Genomic DNA, 12,187 nt, shown 5'->3' on the forward strand with positions numbered 1-12,187 from the left:
CGGCAGCCCACCAGGCTCCCCCGTCCCTGGGATTCTCCAGGCAAGAACACTGGAGTGGGTTGCCATTTCCTTCTCTAATGCATGAAAGTGAAAAGTGAAAGTGAACTCGCTCAGTCGTGTCCGACTCTTAGCGACCCCATGGACTGCAGCCCACCAGGCTCCTCTGTCCATGGGATTTTCCAGGCAAGAGTACTGGAGTGGGGTGCCATGCTAGAGTCTGCAATAGGTAGTAAATGGGCTTATATGTGCATGGGTGAAGGGAGGCCATGGCACATAAGAAATTTGAAAAACTTAATTTGGACTTATTACTTTGCCTTAATGACTCAAATGACAACAAATGCACGAGTTACAACATAAAATTAGCCTTGTTCTAAAATACCATGTTTCCCAAACTTGTTCTATAAAAATAAGGAAAATGCCTACATATTAAGTGCCACACAACTGCACTCATCTCACATGCTAGTAAAGTAATGCTCAAAATTCTCCAAGCCAGGCTTCAACAATACATGAACCATGAACTTCTAGATGTTCAAGCTGGTCTTAGAAAAGGCAGAGGAACCAGAGATCAAATTGCCAACATCCGCTGGATCATCAAAAAAGCAAGAGAGTTTCAGAAAAACATATATTTCTGCTTTATTGACTATGCCAAAGCCTTTGACTGTGTAGACCACAACAAAGTGTGGAAAAATGTGAAAGAGATGGGAATACCAGACCACCTGACCTGCCTCTTGAGAAATCTGTACGCAGGTCAGGAAGAAACAGTTAGAACTGGACATGGAACAACAGGCTGGTTCCAAATAGGAAAAGGAGTACATCAGGCTATATACTGCCACCCTGCTTATTTAACTTATATGCAGAGTACATCATAAGAAATGCTGGGTTGGATGAAGCACAAGATTGTTCGGAGAAATATCAATAACCTCAGATATGCAGATGACACCACCCTTATGGCAGAAAGTGAAGAGGAACTAAAGAGCCTCTTGGTGAAAGTAAAAGAGAAGAATGAAAAAGTTGATTTAAAGCTCAACATTCAGAAAACTAAGATCATGGCATCTGGTCCCATTACTTCATGGCAAATAGATGGGGAAACAATGGAAACAGTGGCAGACTTTATTTTTTTGGGCTCCAAAATCACTGCAGATGGTGACTGCAGCCATGAAATTAAAAGACATTTGCTCCTTGGAAGAAAAGCTGTGACCAACCTAGACAGCATATTAAAAAGCAGAGACATTACTTTGTCAACAAAGGTCCATCTAGTCAAAGCTATGGTTTTTCCAGTAGTCATATATGGATGAGAGAGTTGGACTATAAAGAAAGCTGAGTGCCAAAGAATTGATGCTTTTGAACTGTGGTGTTGGAGAAGACTCTTGAGAGTCCCTTGGACTGCAAGGAGATCCAAACAGTCCATCCTAAAGGAAATCAGTCCTGAGTGTTCATTGGAAGGACTGATGTTGAAGCTGAAACTCCAATCCTTTGGCCGCCTGATGCAAAGAGTTGACTCATTGCAAAAGACCCTGATGCTGGGAAAGATTGAGGGCTGGAGGAGAAGGGGATGACAGGGGATGAGATGGTTGGATGGCATCACCGACTCAATGGACATGAGTTTGGGTAAACTCCGGGAGTTGGTGATGGACAGGGAGGCCTGGCATGCTACAATCCATAGGGTCACAAAGAGTCGGACATGACTGAGCAACAGAACTAAACTAAGTATTACACATAATATAGCAATGCTTGTGGCAATTTTTGAAGACTTTCAAGTGAGATGAGATAGCAGTGGATATTCCATATTATAAATTATGATTCCTTAGTTTTTAATAACCGCTTGGTGGCTCAGATGGTAAAGCATCTGCCTACAATGCGGGAGACCCAGGTTCGATCCCTGGGTTGAAAGATCCTCTGGAGAAGGCAATGGAAACCCACTCCGGTATTCTTGCCTGGAAAATCCTATGGACAGAGGAGTGTAGTAGGCTATAGTCCATGGGGTCGCAAAGAGTCAGACATGACTAAGCGACTTCACTTTCACTTTCATAAACACTGGGTCACAAATAAAGTGGACCTTATAATTTTCTCTTGAATGGTTAAAAATCATTTCAAGCATAAAAATTCATTTGATTGGGGAAAATGTCCCCATTAAACTGAATGCAAAAGCTTAATAAAATAGGATGTATAATAAGATTCCATCTGATGAATTCATGTATATAACAAAAGTTATGTACAAAGAAGGGGCTTCCCAGGTGGCTCAGTGGTAGAGAATCCTCCAGTCAATGCTAGAGACACAGGACACATGGGTTTAACCCCTGGGTTGGAAAGATCCCCTGGAGGTGGAAAGGGTACCTCACTCCAGTATTCTTGCCTGGAACACCCCATGAACAGGGAAGCCTGGTGGGTCGCAGTCCATGGGAGTCAGAGTCAGACCCGACTTAGAGACTGAGCACACACACACACGTGTACAAAGAAAGGTTTGAAAGGCTGGTCGGGTGCTAAGAATGCCGTATCGGCACAGAGGAGCCTTGTCTCGGCACAGACGAGCCGTGTCTGGCTCTGCACTTCATAAAAAAGGAACTGTGCAGCATGTGCTCTTTGCGTCTGATTTCTCTCACGCAACATTATATCTGCGAGTTTCATCCCTGTCTTTATATTCTTCTTCATAGCAGTACCCATTCTTTTTTTTTTTTTTACAAAGAAAAAATTGACTTCTGTTATGTATTTTGGAGTTGTATCTCACAATAAGGATAAAAGACTCACATCAAATCAGCTACTCTCTTCAGCGACCCCAGTGCTGAACAACATTTATAAAAATATGTATTATGGCCTTGAAAAACACATCTATACAGTTGCAGGTCTAGAGAGTAGTAACCCTTGGTGAAGGGAGCATGATGAGGCTTCTGGATAAAGGTGATGTGCTATTTCCTGATCTGGGAGGTTTGATTTCTGACAAATTTGTGAAAATCCTTCAACTTATCCATTTTAACATGTACTTTTTAATGTATAGTGTATTTTGATTAAAAGTTTTAAGAAAAACATAGTCTTGGAAAAACCAAGAGCTAACTCAGTCAACTAAAGATAAGTATATGATCTGAGTCTTATTAACACACTACCCTCACCAAACAAGTCTGTATATACACAAGGCTCTTTCTGAGATAATCCTGGAATTACCACTATTCATTCAAATGATGCTTTTTATTAACACCATCAGAATCATTGTAATTTTACAGCTAAAAGTATGATGTCTTGAAATGGTAAAAATGGACAAAGAGCAAGGTTGGGGAAGAGAAACTAGAACTGAGCTAAATGTTGGTTTAGTCAATTTCAATTATTTCATTTAACCTTTATGACAACTCTGTGGGAAAAGAAACAATCACTCCACTTTTGTCAAAGCAGCAAAAAGCTCAGAGACTTTAAATGAATCACCTGAGTGATAAAAAAGAGAGTGATAATTCAAATTCATGTCTGACTTCAAGCCCTTTACCACTTCCATTATAAGTTGCACAAAATACTTTACTTAAGCTTTCTGTACCTCAAAATACTTAAATCTACTTTTCAGAGCCTCAATAGTTCTTAGGCTTTCTTCATGTTGCTTTTCTTTGGCTGCCAAAAGGGACTTCAGCTTTTCTTTCTGAAATGAAAAGGAATAAATACAGCACAGAATCATACTGTGCATAAAATGTACTACAGAAAATGTGCATTAGAATTACTTTGAGGACTATCATTAATGAATTCTCTAACCTGGTAGATTTTTTAACTATTAGTCAAACTTCAGACTAATATACTAGTAATACACAAAACATATAAACAACATTACGAAAAATTCAAATTTCTGTGGTTTAAGTCATTATTTTCAGACATTTTCTTCATAATGCTTAGAATTTAATATCTTTTCATGACAAGTCTCATGGAAAATGAGACATTCAGAGGAGTAACAACAATGCCTACAATAACCCATGCCACTATTCTCAAAACCTAAGTTTACAGTCACATATAGGTTTTGTTTTTCCCTTTGAACAATTAACCAAAAAGAAATTCTGTCTCCATCTCAATTTAGGACTTAAAACTTCTACCGCAATATTCTCTTCAATTTACATAATATTTTATAGCTTTAAAGTAAAACTTAATCATCCTACCTCACTTTCCAGATCATCAGCCACCATTACTTCCTAAATTTAAAAAGAAGAAGAAATATATTTTCACTCTTGAAAGTTTAAGAAGCATGAGCTTGGCAAATATATTTTAAAAAGACGTGCATGTCGCTGAGCGTGGGGTCAAGGATGTGAGAAGAAAATGCCCGTGCCACCACTTCTGTGCTCTCCACTGTCCTTCATTCATCTCACTGACCTTGTTCACAAGCACTTTACCCTCTTCTGACAACCCATCAATTCCTTAAAACTCTTACTTACTCCTCCTCACTTCTGTCCATTCCTTCCTCTCCAATCCCACAACTCCAGCGTTATCACCGTAGACCAAGTGTTCTCTGTTCTTAGATTTGACATTAAGTTTCACATAAAGGTCTTAATAAGATATAACCTTCCTCGAGGGCAATGACCTGATTTTACCTCCTTTAGCATCTGGCACCATGACTTGCCAGATCGTTACTGTTATTGACAATGATGATGACTCACAGTGAAATAGTTTTGGATGTTTTGGTATCGTCCAAATTATTTACCTCATTCAGCTGTAGCTGTAAACCATTGACTTTATCCAATAATATTCTCTGTTCTTGCTGAATTTTTCTCAATCTCTCTTTCAGATCTTCATTTTCAATCTCCAGATCCTTCAACAGTAAAGATAACAGGTGCTAGACCAACTTTAAAGGAGCAACTCTTATGGAAGAAATTTCTAAAAGCAGCTCACTATCATAAATATATACATATACAAACAGCTTTAAGTATAAAGATACAATAATTTCAATGACATTTAAATAACAAAATCTATACATGAGAAATAATGTAGAAAATTACAGTCCTATGATAACTAATAAACACAACTATATATAAGATAGCAAATCATGATTCTAATAAATAAGAAATAAAAGCATCATCTAGAAATAGAAAATAGCAGAAGAATGTCATTTTAACTTTTGCCAAACACCTCTCAAATTGATGAGTTTTAAAAAAGTGAAGAATATTCTTACACTTTGTTAACCTAACCATCACTTCAGGGCTCTGATAAAACATTTAAGGCTATAGTTCACTTTCTTAACACTACTTAGTAAACTATAAAATCCTCCCAAATTGCTTTTATTTCATTGTACAGAAATGGTTATTCAGCTTGTATTTTAATGGTATTTGTCACAAAGTAAACCATTTAATTATGGCTCATCTTCCAATGCAACCCAAATAATAATTATTTTTTGAACACTTTAATGAACATAAAAGGTAAAATTACTGTGTGGATAACAAAAATTTTTTTTAGTCAAAATTTTAAAATTTAAGAAAATGTTCAGATTTTATTTTATTCACATGACATATTGTCATAATTAATTTTCTGAAATACAAATGTATGATTTATGGCCTAAAACAGACATACTTAAATCAACAAAAAGTTATATAAAGTTATTTACTTCCTAATGTATATTAAAACAATACTTTCCGTAAGATAATACTGACAAAAACATTCATATCAAAAGTCATTTCTTTTAGAAGGAATTATGCAAAAAACAGAATCACAAAACATAACAAGCTTCTCTTCCTGCCCTTACTTATCCATACCACTTCCCATTTTTGCTTCCTTTCTTGTCCCAAACCTCACTACAAACAACACTGGAATTCTCTGCAAAGGAAGATACCAATGTTTTTCTTTTTACCTGAACATTTTGATGCTCCCTCTGATTTGACTTCGTATTTACTTCATCTAGCATCTGAGACAAATTTCGCTTTGGCAAAACATATGAAAACACAGGTTACCCAGTGTAAGAATAAAGAAAAGTACATTTTCCTCAATAGGAAATATCCCCAATTAGTGATTTTCAGCTTATCGAAGTTTTAATTTTCCTGTACAAAACACAAGGTGGCAGTGTTTCCACTTAAAACTCCAAATGGAAAAGATATTTAACAATATAGGTTTTAAAGGAATCAAATATAGTCTATTTTTAAATACTAAAAAATAACAGAATTTAAAAATCTCTATTATTAACTATTTTCACCAAAGTCACAAAATTTTAAAAAGAAGAATTTATACTAGAGGCAAAACTCAAGTTATACTAAAAAGCACCAGCTACTATTGCCAAAACAAGGGAATTGGTGTTTAAAAAGAAAAGGGAGCGTTATATTAACATTGAAAGAAAATATGGAAATTGTTTCTTTGAGTACTGATGGAATAAAATATCAGAGGGTGTGATAAGAAAGAGACAGACAATGCGCTGACGAAAGCTACATGGAAGACTTCTAAACGACCTGGCTGGTACATGATCCGTTTCTGTACACTTACTGCTTTGAAACTTTATTCCAGCTTAGAGATTTGCTTTAATAAAAACACAACACAATCATTAAACGAGAGAAAATAACCTTTTTTTTTGCCCAAATTGATCTGTAAATCTACACAATAATTTGAGATCTAAAAAAAAATAAATAAAAAGGTAAATGTGTTAATTCTCTAAGGTAATTATGGTTTGCATTATTTGTTGAGTTTTGTTTACTCAAGTGTTTAAACTATCATTCAAATCAACTTGGATTTGGAATTAGAGGGAAAAAAAGTTCCCATTAAGATGATACTTCATATCCACAATTTGGCCCAAACGACATTTCTAGCTTTACTGCTTCTACCAAAGGTCCGTTCTCATGTGGAATCTGACCAGTCTCATCATACCATGTCCTGCCCTCGCCTTCTTCTGCTCCCTGGTTCCTGTCCCTCTGTCCCTCTACTGCCCCTTGGACGTGTTAGACACGTTCCCTCATCAGAGGCTTGGTACTTGCCATTCCCTCTGCCCTTGAGGCTTCACCCACAGAGCCCCTGGCTCCCTCTTCACTTCCTTCAGACCTCTGCTGGAATGTTACTTCCTGACCACACCATCTAAAATAGCTTCCTGCCCTCTGTCTCTGCCTCCCCTCATCCTGTTCTGCTGGTCTTCAAAGCATCTCCTAGGATACTAAATACCTATTTGTTTCTTCATCTCTCTCACTAGGCTGGGAGCTCCATGAGATCAGGGACTTTGAACACTGATATCCCCAGCACTTAGAACAGTAATGGGCATAAAGTCAGTAACTGAATACATCTTATTTTTAAACTACAGGCTTCTTGATAACAAGGATTACATGTCCTTTAGTTTGGAAACAAATCTTATCTATAACAGCTATTATAAAATATATTTAATAAATAACTGAAATGTTTCATTGTTCTTAGTAGAATATTAATTCATGAATTCATTTAGATAACATTCATTAAGATACCATTCCCATATTAATATTCAAGAATTCTTTCTTTTAAATACCTGTATATTTCAGAATCATTTTTCTCTGAATCTGGGTGAGATGACTGGTACAGTTATAAGAGTATACATTTTATTTCCCTCTACCCCAACTTAGGTTATCTAAGGAGACAGGTGCTCCAGATGGAAAAAAAGTGACAGCAGACATGACCCATGCATGGACATATCACTTAATTCTGATGGACTGAAAGGGCAGCATGCTTTCATATAGCTTTCAGATTCAGGTGTGGGCTAGAGAAATGATGCAGAATGATGACAGGATGGCTGAGAAGGTACCTGATTACTTTCTCTTCAGGGTTTGGAAGTGCTCAGGTCCTTCTCACTAGAGAAAAGCTGAAAGCCTGGAAGGGAACAGCCAGCAGAAGAGGAGAGTTGCCTACACTAGCTTTGGGCAAGATGGTTAGAGTGCATAAAGCAAACCCACTTGTTTTAACTCAAAGAGATCAAGGGAAATAATTAGACATCTACTGAGACACAAAACCAGGGTTAAGTACTGATTTGATACTAAAGTTAGTGCAAGGGATGAATTACTTCATGTACTGTGTTGTTTTAAAAGTCAGTGTGAAAGTTGCTCAGTTGTGTCCAACTCTTTGCGACCCCATGGACTATACAGTCCATGGAATTCTCCAGGCCAGAATACTGGAGTGGGTAGCCTTTCCCTTCTCCAGGGGATCTTCCCATCCCAGGGGTCAAACCCAGGTTTCCCACATTGCTGGAGGATTCTTTATCAGCTGAGCCACAAATGGAGCCCCTTTTAAAGTCAAGTCCTCATTAAATACACACAGCAAAAGAGAAAATCAAAATGTTAACAGTGGCATTGAAATCACATATATAATCTTCTTTGAGTTGTTTTCTTCACTTCTTATTGCACTGGAAGAATTTTCCCACATCAGGATATATTTGGTTCTGTTACTAAATGAGAATAGAAAACTGTCTACGGTCTGCCAGACTAATATTCATCATCAAAGAATCTCAACAAGGTGCAACATTTTACACTTGAAAGGGCTAGATGTTCAAGACCAGCGATCAGGAGGTTGCTTATTGCCCACTGGATACATTCTCTGTAATGAAGACCCACTGTCTCAAGCTGAGCAACAGTATCTGTATAAAGCCTCAGGATCTCATGACCTAGGTTCTACATGGGCATGATTAACTGAGAAGAGAGAACAACATGAATTTAAACTCAAAACAGTTAAATATAACTATTAACCAGGTTTGCCAAGCACTTTACTTAAATTGTACAATATACATAATTTTTAACCTGTTGTAAAGATGGTCCTTTCTTCCAAAGTTCTCTCCCTGAAGATATAAAGAGAGGGAAAGAGAGGAGAAAGAGGAACAGTGAGACAGAAGGTTAACTCAGGTAGATTTCCATTCCCTAATTATATAATTAAGTCAATATTAAAGAAATAAATTTCTAAGTTTCTTTATAGCTTACTACCTTACAGTTAAAATAACAGTGAAACACCATTTTTGCCTATCTAACTGGTAAAGTATTTTTTTCCTATGATAACGTCCATGTAGATAATATCCTATGCTAGGGAGGGAAGGGAGGTGAAAAATGCAAAATTGAAAGCACTCCTAAATGAGAAGGCAACTTGTTGATATATATCAAAAGCTTAAAGAAATGTGCATGACCTGAAACCACCTGACTCAATTTCTAGGAAGTGATTCTAAGGGTATAACAAAAACATGCTAAAACATTTACACATAATGACAGTCACTAAATGCTTATTTACATTAGTAAAAATTGTAAACAACTTAAATAACACCCATAGAAAATTATTTAACCAAATTAAATGTAAACAGATTGAATTGTATACATCAATAAAAATCATACTGTAGAAAAAATACTTATGAGGGAAAAGTTTTCAAACTATATTACAAAAAAGTAATCTATAGCTGACTACAGGTGACTTCAATTTTATGCATAGTGAATAGACCGGAAGAATATTGCTCAAAATGTTAGTAGAGGCTCCTCAGTGGCAGAAAGTGAAGTCGCTCAGTCGTGTCTGACTCTTTGCGACCCCATGGACTGTAGCCTACCAGACTCCTCTATCCATGGGATTTTCCAGGCAAGAGTACTGGAGTGGGTTGCCACTTCCTTCTCCAGGAGATCTTCCCAACCCAGGGATTGAACCCGGGTCTCCCGTATTGTAGGCAGACGCTTTACCATCTGAGCCATCAGGGAAGTGGCAGAATGAGTGACTAATTTTACTTGCTGTGCTTTTCTGTACTTTCCAATTTCTCTTTAATAAGCATAGAAATGTACTTGACACAAGTATTCAATAAATCTTGATTGAATATTTTATATACACGTTTAAACAATGATTCTGTAAGACTTTTTAAGTATAAGACCTGAAATCCCTCACCCCTCATCAAAAAATATGTATAGTAAAGCCCTTTATTTGGGTCTTTCTGTTCAGTTCTTAAATTACTCCACAGTAGAGTAGGGTTGACTGGATGAGCTAGACAGTAAAGGTAACACACACTGCCCCAAAATGAGTGACTATAATGTGAACCCGCACAGCTGGGGCAGAGAGGGAGATGAAACAGTACTGCTGAAAGTAAGGAGTGTTCTGCCCCTTACAATACTGTAGCTCTACCATGTAAATTTTAAAAAGCTGTTCTTTATTAGCACGCTTTATTAACTAGCACTTTTCTAATGACAGAAAGCTGCTGGTACCTTTGTTGGAATTTTCCGCTGCCGTCTTCAATAAGGTTAGAATGTCCAGATTGTCACCAATTCTTGCATAGTAAGAACTATCATGGCCAAGGGCATCCAGCAAGGTTACGTCAGCGCCGTTTTTGATTAAGACTTCTACTGCATCTTTGCAACCGTACTCGCATCCTAGCATGAGAGCAGTCCTACAAGCGAAGACGGAAGAATAAAAGACCATAAGAAGGATCCAAAAAATATTTCAGAAATCTCTTTCAGAGGCTCCGTTCTTAAAGAACAGATATGACTTTAAAAAGCTATATTGTTACACACACAGATTTGACTTCATATTTTTATATTTTAACTCCATTGCATTTATAAAAACATGTGCTTGTGTCTTAGTTTGCAGGACTTCCCCTAGTTTACAGTGGCTCAGATGGTAAAGAATCCTCCTGCAATGCAGCAGACCCAGGTTCAATCCCTGGGGATCTTCCTGACCCCCCTGTGAAGGGAATGGCTGCCCACTCCAATGTTCTTGCCTGGAGAATTCCATGAACAGAGGAGCTTGGCGGGCTACAGTCCATCAGGTCACATAGAGTCGGACATGACTAAGCACAGCACAGCAATGAAAAAGAGACAAACATACTTGGAAAAACATAAGATCTATTAAATAAGACATTATGTACATGGATCAGCCAGATCACGCCTCTCTGATCTAAAATTTATTCTTATATCAAATTGTATTAATCATGCTCGGAGCCAGATTAGAGTGTCATAAAAACAAAGTAGTATAAAAAAGTCACTTTCTTAAAAATCACACTAATGATTTAACTGCTTAAGAATTTCCTCCTTTGGGATGCCTGAACAGTAAAAACGATCAGAGCTATAAAATCTGACATCCAAAGACTATTATACTTATCTACTTCCAGTGAACTACAAACAATAGAATACATGTTTAAGAGAATAAGATTAACTGAAAGGAAACCAACAATTTTACTAGTAATCATCTACAAAAATCTCAGAAACTTGTCATAAATTATTATAATGCTTCCCCTGGAGAAATGGGCATATTTTGGATACGTTGTTGTCAGAAACTCTGTGACTATAAACATCAGAATTACAATATAGCAAGCAGCATGATACACTAAACCCAGAAAAGAAGACAGGGAGAAATACAGACAGAAATTGCTAGTGTACATCAATTAAAATAACATCAAATACAGATGCAGAAGTAAATGAATGGAATCTGTGCTGGGGTACAGAAATGAACTCAGTTTCAGAGACGGAGGTGGCATTGTGCCCAGGTAGAAAGGAGAGAAAACACCTTGAAAGAACCTACACTGAAACATGTCCATCTCCAGGACAGCCGAGAACTCCTTTACTCTCAAAAGATTCACTGATGAAGAAGTAGATTGTAGATGTACCTTTTTATTCTTCTTCCTTATTTGAGCCCATTTCACTAAAGGTTATTTTAAAAGTTAAAAATAACTAGGATATAATTCCTCTTTCTTCAGTTCTTTGACCAAACACAGGCCATAGTCACAGCATATTTTTCGAGTTCACCCTCTCATCATCCCCTATTTCCCCCCTCCCCTCTTCTTCAGCCAACTCTGAAGAAAAGTAAGTAGTGAATGCTAATTCCAAGGAAGGGAGAACCACAGGGAGTGGAAAGGCCAGGTCACAACAGCAGAGCTTCAGGATCACTGGGCATCGGCTCGTGTCTAGGGAACCTTAATAAAAGAATCACCTGTTTTGTTTGTCTCTGGAATTAATATCCGCCCCTCTATCTATCAGCAGTTGACATATTGTTGGCCTACACATCTGAGTAGCCAGAACAAGCGGTGTCCGCCCATCCTAAGGAACAAAAAAATAAGACAGCATTAAGACAACAGATCTCCCAAAATGTGAAAGTTAGAATCCATGAGTTGAAATGACAATAAACATAAAGTGACTTACCACATCTTTGGCATTCACCGAGGCCCCATGGTCGCAGAGCAGCTGTATGCTAGAAGGACAGTCTGCCATAGCTGTGAGGAACAAAGGAAAATGATAAATGGCAAACATCTGCTGCTGACACGTGGTGTTTTACAAGACCCATATAAGGCCTA

The 12,187-nt window shown here is 37.5% G+C and overlaps 1 protein-coding gene across 4 annotated transcripts in view; it reads right to left on the reverse strand.

Moving 5' to 3' along the window:
* UACA (uveal autoantigen with coiled-coil domains and ankyrin repeats) overlaps window positions 1-12,187 on the reverse strand; it is an 88,020-nt gene that overhangs the window by 13,419 nt on the left and 62,414 nt on the right. For all 4 annotated transcript variants that reach the window (XM_042252118.2, XM_012180860.5, XM_060418896.1 and 1 more), the window contains 8 exons: window positions 12,036-12,106; window positions 11,827-11,933; window positions 10,107-10,288; window positions 8,682-8,719; window positions 5,801-5,869; window positions 4,661-4,768; window positions 4,122-4,154; window positions 3,518-3,616 (listed from right to left, as the gene is read on the reverse strand). In XM_042252118.2, the coding sequence (XP_042108052.1) occupies window positions 3,518-3,616; window positions 4,122-4,154; window positions 4,661-4,768; window positions 5,801-5,869; window positions 8,682-8,719; window positions 10,107-10,288; window positions 11,827-11,933; window positions 12,036-12,106 (707 nt within the window). The remainder of the gene's footprint in view (window positions 1-3,517; window positions 3,617-4,121; window positions 4,155-4,660; window positions 4,769-5,800; window positions 5,870-8,681; window positions 8,720-10,106; window positions 10,289-11,826; window positions 11,934-12,035; window positions 12,107-12,187) is intronic.

The sequence above is a fragment of the Ovis aries genome, chromosome 7 (genome assembly GCF_016772045.2).
Source record: "Ovis aries strain OAR_USU_Benz2616 breed Rambouillet chromosome 7, ARS-UI_Ramb_v3.0, whole genome shotgun sequence".
NCBI lineage: Eukaryota > Metazoa > Chordata > Mammalia > Artiodactyla > Bovidae > Ovis > Ovis aries.